This window comes from Diceros bicornis, chromosome 1, assembly GCF_020826845.1.
Source record: "Diceros bicornis minor isolate mBicDic1 chromosome 1, mDicBic1.mat.cur, whole genome shotgun sequence".
In the NCBI taxonomy this organism is placed as follows: domain Eukaryota; kingdom Metazoa; phylum Chordata; class Mammalia; order Perissodactyla; family Rhinocerotidae; genus Diceros; species Diceros bicornis.
The window spans coordinates 31,617,464-31,636,134 of record NC_080740.1 but is presented as its reverse complement, the minus strand read 5'-3'; the positions used below and the strand labels follow the sequence as shown (position 1 = coordinate 31,636,134).

General features: G+C 38.2%; 1 protein-coding gene across 3 annotated transcripts in view; it reads left to right on the top strand.

Annotated features, from left to right (window-relative positions):
* The window catches only part of FBXL17 (F-box and leucine rich repeat protein 17), a 478,445-nt gene that overhangs the window by 163,445 nt on the left and 296,329 nt on the right, over positions 1–18,671 (top strand). For all 3 annotated transcript variants that reach the window (XM_058538120.1, XM_058538073.1, XM_058538096.1), the window contains one exon: positions 16,766–16,896. In XM_058538120.1, coding sequence (XP_058394103.1) covers positions 16,766–16,896 — 131 coding nt within the window. The remainder of the gene's footprint in view (positions 1–16,765; positions 16,897–18,671) is intronic.

Genomic DNA, 18,671 nt, shown 5'->3' with positions numbered 1-18,671 from the left:
GGCTAACATCCGTGCCCATCTTCCTCCACTTTATATGGGACGCCGCCACAGCATGGCTTGCCAAGCGGTGCGTTGGTGCGTGCCCGGGATCCCAACCGGTGAACCCTGGGCCGCTGCAGCGGAGCGTGCACACTTAACAGCTTGTGCCATCGGGCTGGCCCCTTCCTTGTTTTTTTTTTTTTCCTTTCGCTGCTGACTCCTTAAGGGTTATTTAATGATTTAAGTTAGCACACTGTACAGCTAAAATAGTATTTTTAATAAATCATTAAAAAAAATTTCTACTGTAGCAATATGCTGAATCAGGGAAATATACTGTTGTACCTTATTATTATTGCATAAATTGGTAACTTTGATGATTATTTTTCTATATTGATATTGGCGATGTCTACATAAGCTGTAGCAATTTATCATTTATTTTTTCATTCTGTTAAGTTAGTAATACCTGTTCAGTAAGGCTACTCTTGATATTTTGTAACTATTACTCACACTCTAGTTGTAATGTATATTTGTTTGTGCTACCTTTTCATTTCAGCAACTACAATAGCAGGATGTATCAATGTGACACTAGTAAAATAAGTGAATTCATCTTTCAAATGACTCAATCTGTGAAAGTCCTAACAAGTAAAATGAACAAATGAGTTTCTTTGTTGTATCTATTCTTTGATAAAATGCTTGCTTCAGGCTTTAATATAAATATATAAATATAAAATTAGGAAAGTTGACAATCTTTTTTGAAAGGTCCTTTCTTGGCTTTATGTTTTAAGTATTATTTCACTTTGATTATATTATCCTCATTTCACTCCTTGAATTTTTATCATACACTGATTGTTTATAAATTGTGTTTTTTGTTGCAAATATTCTTGTAAAAAAGGATTTCAACTTTATTTATCTGTTCTCTAACACATGAGGTCAGTCTTTATCCAAGAAAGATATTAACTTGCGTGATCTTTTAGACTTTCAGATTCATTCACACTGTTTTGTGACAGAAATTTTATTTAAGGATCAGTGTGAGTCTACTTCAGTCTTGTGGTTTATACATTCATAGTGATATTGGATACGTATGGGGTCCCATCTCTAAATTGACAGAACAGACTGCCCAAATTAGCGAAACCAGATTTGGGGCTTAATGAGAATAAATTATAATGTAACTTAATGAGGAAATATACTACTGAGGAAAAAAAAGGAAGCAGATCTCATTTATTAATTTAAAATAAATATTTATTGAGAATTACAGAGTTAAATAGAATCCAATTAATTTAAAAAACATATTGAATTGATGAGAAACATGGACAGTTATATTCACTTAAAAGTTTTGAACGTTTGAAGAATATTTAAAGTGTTTTATTTTTAATTAATTCAGCTATCTTATTTAAGCTTATTAAGTGCTATTTTCACTGCACCTAGGCAGGTCTTGTCAGCCACAGGGAAGTTCCTGCATATGTACATGTTATATATTCATTCATACACATACTTAAACACAGTACACACCTACACCTTGTCAATCGTTAATCATAGAGAATCCAAATAATCAGATTTTTCTTTACAATTTTGTTTAACATCGTGTGATCTTTATAATGATAATCTAAAGGGGATCCTGGATACTGAAAGGAAGGTAAATTATGTTGCATCTTTAATGTAGTTGCATTCTTTGAAAATGGGGAATTTATTTCCATAGTTACTTTCTGTTAGTCAAAAGTTAAGTTATTTATGTGACCGTAGGGGTGTGTGTTCTGAAATTTTAGCTTGGAACCTCAGTATTTAACCAGAATTTGGGCCTATATATTATTACTTATTATTTTCCATAATAATTTTTGGAATAAAGTTTGATTCTCCGCTCCCTCTTCTCCAGCCACACTGGCCCAGTAATAGAGTCCAGTAGAGTCCATTGACTGAAGGCAACTGAGCTCCTCATATGTTTGCTCTCCAGCCCAGAGGCATCACAGGCATTTACACAAAAGCTATTGATCACAGTGTATTTACAAAACCTTCAGGAACGTAGCTGCTTCTCCTACTGTAGACTTCCCTTCAGTTGATTGTATCCCAGTGGGATGATTGGCTGTCAACATTTTTTTTTCCCCAAGAAAAAGCTTCCCACTGGAGCTTTCGCTGTTATATTCACTTGAGGAAATGCTTGGTTATTATGTTTGATGTGAGGTACTTTTTCAACTTGCAATTGGCTATCAATATTGGACCTTTAAAAATGAAACAATACCCCTGTGCCTGAGAAAGCAGCTCAAGTTATGACTTCTACAGCTTTCATCTGGCTTGAAGAAGAAAACAAAGTCGATCAGCACCCTGGGTTTCTGAGGCAGGGTGCAGGAATACTTTGGCAATTATTCTTACTTCTGGATTGTTGTAAAGAACTCCCATTGTATTGACTACTTTTCATTGTTGGAAACTGGCTCCCCCTCCCCCCTCTTTCCTTTTGCTTTGTGCTGGTGCTAGGTCTGTTTGTCCTCAGATCCTTTCTTCTCTCTAAGCATACTCATCTATATCATAGGGGGCTTCAAACTGCAGGCTGCATTTAGTGGGAGGGAGAAAGGCCAAAGGGAGGGAGAAACTAGGGTATTTCTCCCCCTCCCTCTCTGTCTCAGGTAGCATTTCTGGCAACGGCTTTATCTCCTCCCTGAATTCCACCCTGGACAGATCCCCTGCAGCTCCAGCTTATACTGGATAACCACCGCCTGTAGGTTCCAGTAACACCTACTCTTCCTTTTGTCTCTCTAGCATGGGGGTGCTTGTGGCTTCCTGCTGTTGCTAAATCTCTGGCTTACGCTAGCCTTTTCAGTTTGTCTTCTTGGCTTCTACTTTATCAGAATAACCAATTTCCTTAATGAAATTCCCTTCATGTAATTTAATAAATGCTTATAGTGGTTTCTGGTTTCCTGGTTAAACCCTAATACGTCTTCCTTTCTGCGTCATTCTGGGTTTCTTACATGAGAGCACATTTAAGATAATAGAACTGATATTTATTTCCTCCCAGAGAATCTTGTAACAATCGAGATCAAAGCACAAAGCAGAGAATTACACATAATGTAAGATTTAAATTAGATTTGACCCTTCCTTAGACTGTCACTAGCTATACTTTTGTCCTGGATCTAAACAGGCTATAAGTAGAGAGATAGGGGCAGCTAGCTATGTGACAATTAAGAATAATGAAGCGAGGCCAGCCTTGTGGCCTAGTGGTTAAGTTCAGTGTGCTTTGCTTCAGCAGCCCAGGTTCAGTTTCCAGGCATGGACCTATACCACTCGTCGGTGGCCATGCTGTGGCGGCAACCTACATGCAAAATAGAGGAAGATTGGCACAGATGTTAGCTCAGGGCAAATCTTCTTCAAGCAAAAAGAGGAAGATTGACAACAGATGTTAGCTAAGGGTGAATCTTCGTCAGCAAAAAAAAAAAAAAAAGAGTGAAACTACATTTATTTATTTATTTATTTGTTTGTTTATTTATGAGATCAACCCAGTGCTAACATCTGCCAATCCTCCTCTTTTTTTGCTGAGGAAAACTGACCCTGGGCTAACGTCCGTGCCCATCTTCCTCCACATTTATATGGAATGCCGCCACAGCATGGCTTGCCAAGCAGTGTGTCAGTGCGCGCCCGGGATCCGAACCGGCAAACCCTGGGCTGCTGCAGCGGAGCATGCGCACTTAACCGCTTGCGCCAGTGGGCTGGCCCCGAAAGATAATTTTTATACATGCTCCTAGCAAGAATAAAATTTAAATATTGTCTCAGTGATATAATGTATAATGTCAGTTCACAGAGGCAAATGTAAAGAAAAATATTTGACTAGATAAGAAGGTAATTGTTGTGAACTAGTTAAAGTTATTGGTTATTAGTCACTAGTTAAGTTATATCTTTGATGATTTTGAGTGACAAAAAATAATGTGTTATCCTGTTAGTACTTCTGTTTATTTTTTTAATTTTCAAAATTCTTAGTCATGCTTTTTTTGATGTGAGAAGTGACTCAAAGTACATAATATTAAAGTAAATCATAAATCAATATTTAAAGTTTTACCTTAGATTTATACCAGATATTGTCATTTTAAGTTGCATCTCGGTTGAAGCTTTTCAACTCATAGATGGATAAAAGTGGTTGAGAGAACAGGATTACAGATGGATAGTTCTCTGTATCAGAAATTAATGCTTTCAGGGGCCAGCCCAGTGGCGCAAGTGGTTGAGTGCGCGCGCTCTGCTACAGCGTCCTGGGGTTTGACGGTTAGGATCCCAGGCGTCCACCGACGCACGGCTGGTCGAGCCATGCTGTGGCGGCGTCCCATATAAAGTGGAGGAGGATGGGCACGGATGTTAGCCCAGGGCCAGTCTTCCTCAGCAAAAAGAGGGGGATTGGCAGATGTTAGTTCAGGGCTGGTCTTCCTCACAAAAAAAAAAAAAGAAAAGCAAGTAATGCTTTCATATATAAATCAAAGTTATAAAATTTTTGCAGTTCATTTTGGAAAAATTTGTGTTATGTACTTTCATGATAATGTAATTTCATGTCCTATGTTATTTAATATCAGGGAAAACTTCATAAAGACCTTCTTTCTGATTACCATTTCTTATTGATAACTGATATACTGCCTATAGTGGAGTCATTAACCTAGAATATTAGATCATTCACTTCCTGCTCTTGACATTGAGTGTGATGAGGGGAGTCAGGAACTAAAACTTACAAGTTGAAAATTTAAATGTATCGTAAACCAAACGCTGTAGCTTCTCCGAACTGTCATTGTAGAACAAAGGTCAAACTAAGTAAAACAGATGGGTCTGATTCAGTGTTTAGCGAGTTCCTGCCGTAGAGTTTGAGCATAAATCCTTACATGCCCTTTGAAAAGTTTGAGTCTTCTCAAATTTTTCTCACCTGGAAAGTGTTCATTCTTTCATTATCATAGGTGATTGGGGCACTTGGATAGTGCCATGAATAATTAAATCAAGTACAATGCCAGAAATGAAGACTGTGAAAGAAATAGTATTTTTTCCAAACCTGCGTCCTGATTTCTTTTAGGACGAGATTCCGTGCCTCATTATTTGCTACTAGGGGTGATCTGATTGATTCATTTTTAGATTGATAATATCAGACTTGTCTTCCAAATGGAAGAGATAGTTGGGCTTTATTTGGGGACTTCAGGAGAGAGGGTAGGGGAAGAGTTACATATACGTTTTAGAATATTTCTTCTCATAAAAATGGCTTAGAGATTGAGAGGAGAGAAAGCTGCTGATGGATGCCTAGGTTAGCTGTTTTCTTCCTGGGTGACTTAGGGTGCCCCAGACCTATGTGGTGAACCCCAGAGAGAAGCTGTGGGTACCTGTTGACAGGGTCTCATGGTGTTCCTCCACATGCTAGAAAATCTTTTTCTGGGAGTATGGAAGCCTGGAAGAGGGGAAGTGGCTCAGCTGGTGGTTATCCTCCTGTGTGCCAGGGCTTTTTGGCTTACACTCTCTGAAACAGTACCTGGTCACAGGATAGGAAATCTAATTTCCAAAATTAAGGTTTAGGAACTTTTTACTGTGAGCTTTGGCTTTCGGCTGAAGCCCAGAAATGAGAGTGTAAGGGTAAGAGACTTTTGATATGAAGCTGAGTCACAGATGCATATTCTAAACCAGGAAGAAAGAAGAAAAAAATATTTTATAGAGAGTAGGTACAACATTTCTGTAACATTTTTGGAATGCTAGAAAATACAAATATATGCCAGAATATTTTTTTGATTACAAATCATTAATATCATTCCTTTGTTTTTCAGCTTCACACGTTTAAAAATAAAGAATGGAATAATTTGACTGTTTTGCTTTAATAGTGTAAGTTCAGTAGGTCAGTGTACAGGTCACTTGGATTGGATAATGATAAGCTTTTGTCTTGGGCTAATGGCGTTTTAGTTATTTTACTCCTTTTAAAAATAAGATTGTAAAAGTTTTATTTGGAATATATTTCCAAAACTTTCAACACATTGAAGTGTGATATGTGGATGCAAGTGACTGAAATGGCTTCAAAATTCCATGAACTGTCTTTTTTTTAAATAGGTATGAGGAAATGAAAGAGAAGTACACAACCAGTCCAATTAGATGAAGTAATCTCTTCTTGCTTGCATTCACATTTGACTTAATTTACCCTTAATTTATTTAAGCTTTGATTTTTTTTTCTTATTTAAGTGAAACAGTGTGAACATTTTATTTTTTAATTGAAAAGAAGTTCAGTTTCTTAGCTCCTGCTGTGTAAAAAAGTGACAGGGCTGCTTAGTGCTGCTAACTTTAAGTGCTGTTTATAGTTCATTATGAGCTCTAGAAATCTTATATGGAGAAAAGAAAGGGACTTGGTGGAAAGAAAAGTCCTAGAAAAAAGTCAATTAGAGACTGTGCTGCCTGCCAGAGTGAAAGAGGAGGAGCGGAGCATCCATTCTGAATTGGTATACTAAGAAGCAGAAATCCAATTAACAAATTCACATTTCTGCAGCAGAAGAGAGTGATTAAAATTTTGGTGAACTACTCAAAATTCCTGCCACACACATCAAAACTCTAACAACTTACAGAGGCTTCTTTTTCTCTTTTAATGTTCTTCATTTTAAGAACAAATATGTAAATAGAGAACTGATTATGCTTCTTGTTCTAAAAATGACCTTTGTGTGGAATGAGAATGTTGTTTATTATTATTTAATGCTCACATTAGTGAAGTTTATGTTCAAATATATCACTTTTAAAAACATGGAGTTTCAGAGCTGCAGATCCTGCATTTGATATAGTTAAAAGAACGGAAACCTGATTTCTGGAAACTTAAATAAATGAAATTATCTTTAATGTGGTGATCCTGATTTCAAATTTACTTATTCAGCAATAAGCATTTAATAAATGTGTTTGATGCACCTAATACCGTGTTAGAAACTGGTGACACAAACGTAAGACATGGTCCCTGACCTGCAACATCGGTGGGTGTACATAGAGCAGAGTCTCTTACTCTGACTGTGGGCATCCCAGGAGATTTTACAGAGGACGTGCTCTGGAGCCGTGAAGGCTGAATTATGCTTTGATAAGAAATGAAGCCCCCAGGTGGCTCGGAACACTATCACTGCTAATGCATTTTTTTTAGAATCATGCTATCCCACTATGTATTATATTTTATTACTAAGGGTATGTATGTCTGCATATTAATTTAATCATTTAATAATAATTTTTTTACTTAGTATAAATTGTAAGGCTACTATTATTGTACCTAGATAACCTAATGAATTTAGGTTACGTTTATATATAATTAATACTTTTATATTTTAAATTTACAAGTGTAAATGCCATACATGTGCTGATGATTCCTGAATTTATTTGACATCTCTTCATGGATATCTAATAGGCATCTCAGACGTAGCATATTCAAAACCAAACTTTATTTTCTTACCTGCTCCCAAACCATCTTAGTTAATTGCAACAATACCCTCCAGTTGCTCAAACCAAAAACCTTGGAATCATACTTGATTCTTCTTTTTCTCTCATGCCTCATAACCTATTTGTCAAAATATTCTGTTGATTCTAATTTCAAATATATCCAGAATCTGACCACTTCATACCACCTGCAGCTGCTACCACTGTGGTCCAAGTCACTGATATTGCTTGACTGGATTAATGCAATACAGCCCCTCCCTACTTGCAACTTGCCCCTATTCTGGACTCACAGGGAAGCTAGAATGATCATTTTAATTTTATTTATTTATTTTTTCCCCCTAAGCCCCAGTAGATAGTTTTATGTCATAGCTGCACATCCTTCCAGTTGCTGTATGTGGGAAGCGGCCTCAGCATGGCCGGAGAAGCGGCGCGTCGGTGCGCGCCCGGGATCCGAACCCGGGCCGCCAGCAGCAGAGTGCGCGCACATAACCGCCAAGCCACGGGGCCGGCCCTAGAATGATCATTTTAAAATGTAAGTGAGATCATGTCACACTCCTGCTCAGAACCCTCCGGTGGCTCCCAGATTCCTCAGAGCAAAAGCTAAAATCCTTACCTTGGCCTACAAGGCCTCATAGAGTCTTCACTCACCTCTTTGGCCATGTCTCCTGTTAGTTTCCCTTCTGTTCACTCTGCTCCAGTACCTCTGGTTCCTTACTAATAATCCTCCAAAACGCTAGGCCTGTTCCCATCTCAGGGCCTTTGCACTAACTCTTTCCCCAGACATCAGTGTGGTTTTGTTTGCTTCCTCACCTCCTTCACATCTTTGCTCAAATATCATCTTTTCAGTGAGATCATCCTTGACTGCTGATTTAAATATCAGTTGCTCTGCACTAGGTAAGTGGTTCCCAGTCCAGGCTGGGATCAGCTGGATATCTTTTACAGAAATAGTAATGTCTGGCCTCACCCCAAGCCAATTAAATCAGAACCTCTAAGGATGGGACCTGGTCATTAGTATTTTTTTGAAGTTCCCCATATGATCCTAGGTGCAGCCAAGGTTAGAGCCAGGTGCTCAGGAAACATTTAAATAAGTAGGAATGAAAGTGCAGCATAACTACTACACCAGGACCCAGATCTGGACCAGCTCAAGCATTAAGATTAGATGTCAAATGTTTGCAATGAGAGATTGGTCCTGAGCAACACAGCCCAGGAAGGCCTGGTGGGGGAAAAGGAGGAACAGGAAGGGGCCGGGGAAGAAGATAGAGAAGAGAAAGAGGAGTCTCACAAGTAGTTGTAGCAAGAAAGGAAGGTTGCTCCCCTGGTTCCTTGGCAGCTGTTACCAAGTGATACTTCTCGTCTAAAGGGCACAGTTATGTTGGGGACTGCCTAGTTTATAATTTGTGTTAAGGCAAGTATATTATATTGATAAGACTCACTCATTTTTCCTGTCTCTAAAGTAATCAGGAGGTGAAATCAGCTTTAAAATTATGAGCACAGCTCTCTGAGCACAGTGAGAACAACTTCTCAAAACTTGGGGAAAGAGATTTGAGCTCTCTTAACAGATGTCAGGGAGTGGTAGGAGTGGATAGTGAAGGGCCTGGATAGGCACGTTCTGGGATTCCTTTTTGCAGTTGAAATATTTTCATTTCCTAAAGGTTTCAGAGAAGGTGGGAGATGTGATCAAATTTGTTCAAGGAATATTAATCTGGCTGGTGGTGTGGCAAGAAGGAGTAGAAGGGACAGCTCTGAGGAGAAGCAGTGCAGTCAAGTGTCCTAGAAAGCAAAACAGAATGTGAATAAAATTGTGAAAGATGTCAGATCCAGTAGGAGAATGGCAGAACCAGACAGGCCTTGGATTTGCAAATAATGCAAAGAGGCAGCAGCTCAGTGTGATTAAGAAGGCAGTGGTTGGAAGGAATACATAGAGAAGGTGCCAGAGAATTCACATAGTAGCTACTGTGGGTGTGATGGCATTCAAGACCCTGGATGCCCTATTTTCATGGTTAGAATTGGAAACCTTTATTGTCTCTGCCAGGCTCTCGGTCTATTTAAAAGTTTTCAGTTCTACCCTGAGATTCTCAGTTCTATGAGGTGCTAGCAGGGATTTTCCTGATGTCCTAAATGTGGCTTATCTAGCTTTTATTGCCATTTCATACTCCAGCACCAGCCTTAACCAAGATGAGGTTCAGGCCTAGTTGATGCACAGAAGGGATGCCCCTCGTTCTCTCACTTGTCCATCCACGTTCTTCTCTAAATGTAGATATCAGACCCTGTCAAGGTGTGGAAGCCTTCCTATGCTCAGGGACAGAAATTCCCTTTCTGCCCCTTTCCTTTCCATTCCCAGCAGTCTTAGTTTCTTTACCATTTTTTCCAGGTTTACCATGCAAGACCTGTTCTACAACCCCCTCCCTTTCGCCTTGTGTCTCCCTCTCTCTGTGTTTAATAGGAGGCTCTTCCCAGTTTTTTATAAATGCCTTTCTCTGACCCTTCTGTCTCCTGTGCTTTCAGTCTCTCCTGTGATGTCCATCTTGACAGCCTGACAAGTGATTGGCAGATGAGCGTGTGGTGCTATCCACAGCCCCAGCAACCTGTCTTAACCCTTGACTTTGCTCCCTAAAGATTATACCTGATTGCTCTAAAACCCAGTCCCAATAAAGCCAACATCTGTAGGGCTGACAAGAAATAATTTAGGTACTAGTTGACATTTGAACATATTGAACTCTACAGAAGTTTTTATTATTTTCAAAAATTATCACCTCCAGCTGGCTTCACATAAATTATCCTCATTAGCCTGGAACAGTGGAACATCCCTGCTGCCTTCACCAAGGTACTGTGAGTCCTCTTATCCACTGTAGGCAACCTGCACAATTTAGGATTTTGTTTCATTTTTAATTTTCCAGAGTCTTAGGAAAATTTGGAAGCCATTTGAGGTCTTTATAATCCTCCAAGCCTGTGTTTCCTAGGAAACATTTTAGTGTCTCATTTTATACTTAAGTACATACATGGCCATACCAGTCATTGACTAATTTTAGTCTGTAACCTGAATTGGTTATAAATAATATTTTTTCCCAATAAAAGCAGTATTAAACTGAAAGTTGATTACCTATATTCTACATTCTGACTTGGGTTTCTTTTAAAATATCTTACTAAATGTTGAAAAAGCGGAGTGAAGCATTTAGAAGATCTTGGTTGTATGGCTTTGCTTATTCAAATCCTCTGTGATTTGTATAACCCAAGACTACCAGTGAATTTATAAGGAAAGTAAGTTTAATTAAAATGTCAGTTTCCTAAATGTAATTATTTGTTTCAGAATATGGAGGATTATTTTAGGTAGCTTTTTGTGAAACACTGGAGGGCACTATTATGAAATTCCCATAGCAAGGGAAGGAATGTGATGAATTTGACAGAGTTGTTTGTGCGGTTTTGAATAAAAATGCCACATCCCGTAGAGTTGCTCAGTACGTGTCTTGTAATGATGCTGGTTACTGGAGATTAGCCTCCTGGAACTGCCTTTGGATACTGTCATATTTCAAGTTGAACTGGCTAAAATGGTCATAGGGAAGTCCACATGAGTGTAGTCAGTGATTGTCAGCTCATGAAAAAATGAGCTTTAATTGAATCCGAGAGTAAAATACTCTTCAAGATCTCAATAGAATGCTGGCCTGTGAGAGCTGAGGTAAACCTGTTTCCTCATGTATGAGTTTGTGCGCCATTGGAAAAGTAAGAAGTGTTCCATTTATGGACAATAAATGCCGGGCAGTGTCAGCCACAAGTGGCCTCTTGTCGTCATCTGACTCACCTTGCACTGAGGAATGGATCTGAATGCAGGATTTCTAAAAACTCAAGAGTCAATCAACTACAATTAGAGTTTTATCACATATAGATAGTAACTGGAATTATTACTTCTTGCTATTCCATTAGTTCTGGAAGATATCTTTGGATTTTCCCAAGTCTGTAAAATAGTTTAGATTTGCTAACATCTCTCTCCCCATTATTTGCAACTTCAATAAGTTGTTCAAACCTCTTTGGTCCTCAGTTATTTTACCTAATGTGAGAGGACCAAACTGGCACAAGCAACTTGAAACTTTCTTCTCTACAGAACTTTATTGTTTCCTCCTACCGTGTCCTGGTTGATGAAGTGATTTTTTTTATTGTGGTAAAATGTAAATAACATAAAGTTTTTCTTTTTTTTTTTTTTTTTACCATTTTTAGGTGTAGAGTTCAGTGGTATTAACTACATTCACACTGTTGTGTGATAAAGAGATATTTTACAGTGAAGGAAGCTAAGAGATATGTAAGAATTCATGTAGAAACTTTATGTCAGAAGCTGTGCTAGACCCCAAAATATGCATGTATGGGAGATATTTATGTGGCTGGATAAAATTTTTATGATTTTCCATCTTTCTAGTGACTATAATAAAGGATAATTGGGGAAAATACAGTGAAGCTGTATGTGTACTATACTTAGCCATATTAACAGTTCACATATGCATATGGTTACACATAGGAAAATTCATCCTCAACACTCATAGGTTTAATTGTCATACTTCAAAGTATTTTCAAGCAGCCCTATGGAGTTTTTCTGTATTTTATGTATTTCTGAATTTTCTGTGGTAGAGACATGAGGCTGTTGTCAGGATATGAATCTAGCAAGCCGCCCAGCACCGGCAACAAAAAAAAGTTATTTGGTTTTTTACATGTTCCCAGAGCAGTACATCTCCAACAGTTCTGAAAACTTTTTTGGGTGTTGGGATCTGTTTCAAATACTCTGTAAGGACAGCTAACTGTAAAAATAATGTAGTTTAAGAAAATGGTGATTTTTGTATAGAAAGTAGAAGTATAGCATACATTTCTGAGGGGGACATTAGTTAGAGGAATATCAAATTTAACAGTGACTTTGATCCTTGACATGTACAAGTTCATCTTTGCTTAATCAAGAATAAGAAAACTTGACCATTGAAACCATTTTAGCCACTTCTATAGCACCAATGCAAAATATTGTGAAAAATAAAAGTTTACTGAAAGTAAAAAGACAGTTACCTTGTTGTGGTAAGACATGTATAGGGGGGCCAGCCCCATGGCCTAGTGGTTAAGTTTGGCACATTCTGCTTTGGTGGCCTGGTTTTGGTTCCTGGGCACAGACCTACACCACTTCTAGGCAGCCATGCTATGGTGGTGACCTACATGCGAAATAGAGGAAGGTTAGCACAGATGTTAGCTCAGCGTGAATCTTCCTCAAGCAAAAAAAAAAAAAAAGGAAGATTGGCAGCAAATGTTAGCTCAGGGTGAATCTTCCTCAACAGCAACAACAAAAAACAACAACAGAGACATGTATAGGAAACCTGTAACTGTTTACAAAATATAAATTGAGTAAAAGCCAGGGGCTGTGCAAACATTTTCATGAAATGTTTCCATTAAACTCATCTTCCCATAAGTGAGGATTACTTTGAGAAATTTAGCAAGACCTCCTTACTTCCCCCAATGTGGAGCTACCAAGAGGGGCCACATCAGAGTTGCCTGTCTTCCCAGGAAGTACTTTCTTAGCAGCTGAAGATGCACCTGGAGGAGAAGGCTGAATGGACCAAGCATCTCCCTCTATGCCTTTATGAGCATATGCATCTCAAGAATTTAAAGTGGCTAAGGATGTTCCCCTTGTCTTAAGAGGAACCTGGCCTCTCTTCAAGGATACAGAGTCCCCTACATCCCTTCTGTATTAATATTCTATTGCTGCACAGCAAATTACCACAAACTTAGTGGCTTAACCCAACATACATTTATCATCTTACTATTTCTGTGGGTCAGGAGTCCAGACACTCCAACTTGGTTTTTGCCCAGAGTCTCACAAGGCCACAATTTAGGTCTCAGTTGGGGTTGCCTTTTTTTCTAGAGCTTAGATCCTCTTACAAACTCATGTAGTTGTTCGAAGAATTCAGTTCGTTATAATTGTAGGTCTAAAGTCTCTACTTTCTTGCTGGCTATCAGCTGGGGACTACTCTCAGCTCCTGGAGGCCTCTTGTAGGTCCTTGCCGTGTGGTCTTCTCACAGGCCTCTCACAGTCCCTCTCACAACGTGGCCACTTACTTCTTCAAGGCCAGTAGGAGAATCTCTCTGACCTCTAGACCCTTTGTAAGGGCTCGACGGATTAGGTCAGGCCTATCCAGGGTACTGTGTCTTTGGATTAATTCAATGTCAACTGGTCAGGGATCTTAATTATAGCTGCAAAAATCCCTCACCTTTGCCACATAAAGAGGATATCCCATCATATTCATATGTCCTGCCCACACTCAAGGGACAGGGAATATACTAGGGCATGGGTCATTGGGGTCATTTGAGAGTTCTGCCTATCAAACCTGTTTATTTTCTCACTGGCTTTCTCAGTGTCAGGAGCGGGCGCAAGATCCTCTTTGCTCTCCGTAGCTGCTTCCAGACCATTCCTTTTCTACCTCTCATGGAAAGTACAACAGTAAATATAATTAAGAAAACACTGAGACTTTGAGACTTGTGCCATTTGGCATTACCATCATCTCTCCCCTTTTATTGTCATCTTCTGTACTGCTGGTGTCTCCTGCTCCTTCGTAAAAGATATTGGCACTGGCCTCACAGCCTTCCACTTTGTTCCAAGGTCTGTCATTACTCTGGATGACTTCATTTTCTGTGCCCACCTCATGGAGATATGTCAGGAGTTGGGAGGGAAGAAAACATAGCAAGGAGCTTGTGTATCAGCCCTTTGATTCTGTAAGTGAATTTTAGTGACATCAGAAAGACTATAGAAACTTATTTTTCTATTTATTTTGTATTTTATATAGCTATTTCTTTTTTTGTTCCTTTAGATACTTCAACAGTTTTTGTCATTGTTCTTGTTTTGTTTAATGCCAGTCTGCCTTGCATATGGTGAGAAGTAAAGGAGAAGGATCAGGGGCCATGTTTGGGGTAGAACGTTAGAGCCCGAGCAGCTCACCTCTGGGCCCTGGGCATGATGTCGACTATAATTATCAGAGAGAGGAGCGAGGAGACCCTTGAGGAAGGGAAGCAGGGAGTCAGCCCAGGCTCTGACTGGTCAGCTGTCTGGAGCTGCTGAGACAGCCAGAGCGGTCTGTTTCATTTTAACAAAGGTGAGTCCATTTGCTTACAGTGTGCTTTGGTTGCCAAGTACCCATCATGTTCTGATGTTGATAAAGCCCTTAGACCATGCTAACTTGAGTAGGAACTTGGTCAGAACCCATTTCTTCTTTCCTGATCCCGCCTCCATTCTGGAGTGTTGTCCTGAGTCCCACACTAGACTGGTGACTTCTTTGAACATCTGACCTGATAGTCTGATTGCAGAGAGTTTTTCTTAAATCTCTTTGTGAATGCTCAGAGTCCAGCCCTTAGTGTGCAGAAGCTTGCTGTCTCAATTAGAAAGAATTTGCCTACTGTTGTGGATCTTTTCATGTTTCATCTCTCTTAGCTATCTCTCTTTCTCTCCATAGTTCTGCAGCATGCATCAGAGAGCAGCCAGTGGTGACTGCATGAACCCTCTCTATTGCTTCTCCCTTTGTGAGCTGAGGTGGAAAAGACGGTTTGAGTGCTACCTGGCAGACTCTGGTTCTCTAGAGCTGCTCTGTCCAACACTGTAGCCACTAGCCACATGCAGATATAAAAAATTAAATGTAAACTAAGCAAAATTAAGTAAGATAGAAGAAAATCAGGTCCTCCTTCACACTGGTCACATTTCAAGTGCTTCGTAGCCACGTGTAACTAGTAGTTACCATATTGGACAGCAGAAATATAGAACGGTTCCATCAGTGCAGAAAGTTCTCTGGGTTGATGCTACTTTAGAGTGTTTCCTTCTCTCTGGCCCTACAGCAGCGGAGATTCCAGTGGCTTTTCTTCTCTTACGGTGGAAGCTTAACTGTCTCTCGGGTAGAACTTGGCTGTCTTACTCCTCTGAGGCCTTTGGCAGTTGGGTTACACCTGCAAGTCAGCTTCCTGCAGGAATAACCTGCTCCCTCTACAGAAGGATTTGTGAGTAGCCTAGAGAAGACTGGCCTGTCCTGGGAGAGCTCCCTCATGGGGCTGGAAATGCCATGCACTAGTTTTCTATTGCTGCTGTAACAAATTACTACACGTGCAGCAGCTTAAAATGGCACAAATTTATTATCTCATAGTTTAGAAGTCAGAAGTCTGACACAGGTCTCACCAGGATAAAATCAAGGTGTCGGCTGCCTTTCTGGAAGCTGGAAGGGAGAATCTGTTTTCTTGCTCCTTCAGGTTTTTGACAGAATTCAGTTCCGTAAGGTTGTAGGTCTGAAATCCCTATTTGTTACTGGTTGTCAGCCCAGGGCTGTTCCCAGCTTCTAGAGGCTGCCCACATTCCTTGGCTCCTGGCCCTCTTCCTGCATTCTCAAAGCAAGTAAAGGCAGGTTGAATCGCTTTAACAATTCCAATGTTTCCTACATCTTCTTCCATCACATCTTTCTGTCTTTAGCTTGGAAAAGTTCTCTGCTCATAAGGGCTCATGTGATTAGATTGGGCCTCCCCTGATAATCCAGGATAATCTCTCCATCTCAAAAGCCATAACTGTAATCACATCAAAAAAGTCTCTTTTGCCTTATAAGGTAACATATTAGGGCATAGACATCTTTGAGAAGGGTGTTATTTGGTCTACCACATGCCTCCAAATTAATTCTTGGCATGTTATTAAGCAAAAATAGCTTATTTGAAATGTAGCTTATTTGAAGAGGATAATTAAGATTCTACCATCTTTGGGTAAATGATATTATTAATTTTCTTTGGGGACTAAACATCAGGGGAAGACAGGAAACATAAAGAAAGGAGTAGAGAAAATGAAGAAATGGGGAAGGTGGTACCTGGAGAAAATCTTTATTTTTTAAACAACGTTTTATATTGCTTTCTGCATGGTGAAATACACAACCTGTAATAGTACAATTTGGATTACATAGATAAAATATCACCAAGAATCTCTGAATTAACCACTTACTCATATTTCATCTTTAAAAAATGAGAAGACCTATACAAAAGTGGCATTATAATCATGAAGATAAATATCTGAAATTGAACAATGTTAAAGAGAATAATCCTATCAAATTGTGGGTACTTAATGTAATATATTTAACAGCTTCCCCAATTATTAGATTGCTAACTTTTGATTTTTATGATGCCTCAATAAAATCTGTTTGATTTTAATGTTTGTTGCCATTCGTATATTCACTATAGATTTCTTCCCTCATTTCTAATTCAGTATGTAAAATATTATAGAAACGTTTAGTTTAATGATTCTAGACTATTATCTATTTTAAATATTATACAGTGATTCTCTACTTTGTAATAAAGTATATTTATAATTTTTGAGAATCAGTGTAGCATTTCCCTTTCCAATCTTTCATTTTATTTATCTCATTAGCTAAGAAACCTTTCCAGCTTGGATCTACGTCATATCACTGAACTGGATAATGAAACCGTGATGGAAATTGTCAAGAGGTGCAAAAATCTTAGCTCTCTCAATCTCTGTCTGAACTGGATCATAAATGACAGGTAACCATTGTAACATCTTAAAAACACTTTTCCAGAGGAAAACGTGTTCCATGTACCAAATACTAATTATCATTATAGCAAGGTGTGTCAACTTTAAGGAAAATTTAATGTAGCCATGCCTTTTCAAATAGATATGTTTAAGTTTTGAAAGCCATCTAAACGTGTATTTTTAATGCATCCATTGCTTATATTTGTGACAATGTTTTTATGTGTTAAGATTCAAATGTTTACCTAAACTATCATAACAACAGCAGTCTGTTGAATTTTTTCTTTGTCACCCATCCAAGATATGTTGTTTATTTTTCACTGTAGTATTTTTGCAACTTTTGTGGTTGATTTTACTGTTCATTTATTAAGGAAAATGATTCTGAGCAAGTATTTCAGACATTATGCGTTTAGATCCTTTCTCAAGGATGATATTTTGTTCTCTTATAAATATAATTTGTTTTGAAAATGAAAGTCATGTGATGGAAAGTTTAATATATAGTGTAGAAATGTGTAAAATTGGTAGTTTTTTCTTATAGACAACTTATAATTTATCTTAAAAGAACTCATTTTTCTTTGAAATGTTGCATGAAGGAAAAAAAAAGATGCCAGAACCCTTGAAAGTAGACTTTTTAATGATGAAAACAGCTGCAGAGTAGCACTACTCTCCTACTACTGATTAGTATATGTAGGTTCTTAAATATAGACTTGAGACAAGGTTCTTGCCCAGTAACTTTTCAAGAATAAGTTTTTTTCCCCCAAAAGATAGCCCACCAAAAATGTTTTGATTTCAAAAGACAAAGCACTTATTTCATCTAAAATTAGATGGCTTATTTAGGTTTAAATGTTTTTTCACAAATTGGAGGAATGATTTATTGTTTGTGTCAGATAATGCTTTAAATTCAAGATACTTGCCCCTCCACTTTTAATTTCCTTTTATACATTAAAAATAAAATCACGTAGACTCCATTTTCCCCAATTATGTTAAATTCTAGCGACATTTTCTTAAATTACCCTGTATTCCTCTTTAAATTATGTCATAGCCTTTGACTTGGCTTTCTCTTAGTAAAATTTTTCTTGAAAACTTTACTAATCTAGAATGGGCACATGGTCATTATTTATAAAAGAAATTTATTGTTTTTGAGTAATAGTCACTGTATGAAATATGTCAAAATCTAAAGAAAATTGATAAACATTTAAAAAATAAAATTCTTTTCTATAATCAACATTCTTCTACATAGTCAATTATATGACAACTTAAAAATAATCTTTTAAGTGTTTTTCATAACAACTAATAAAATAAGGTACATAAAAAACATTATCCTGTGGGTTTAGGTGTTTAGCATTAGCTTTACTAAGGTAAACTTCTTAGTAATGCATCAAATTAAAAGGAGAAAAGTGTTTCTGCAACCAAAATGATTATGAAAACGATTGCTTTTCATTCCACAACAGTTTTCTGTGTACCTGACATGTGTAGAAGGGTCAATACTTGGAGACCACAGAGGTAAAAAAGATGCAGTCCATATATGCTGATAAGAGTTATCTCCTAAGTAAACGTTTTGCTTAGGTTTGTATGATTTAAACAAAGATATTCAGGGATTTCTTATCTTCTAGCTCTTCAAATATTTATTTAGCTGTAACTGGGTATTTACAAATGAAAAAGTGGCCAGCCCTCACTGTGCCTTTCCTTCCCTTTGTTAGCTCCATCTACTCAAACCTCTTGCTGTTTCAGTCATTTTTTCCTGCTTAACTCTAATGGGTATTTGGTATTTGATCCTAAATATATGTAC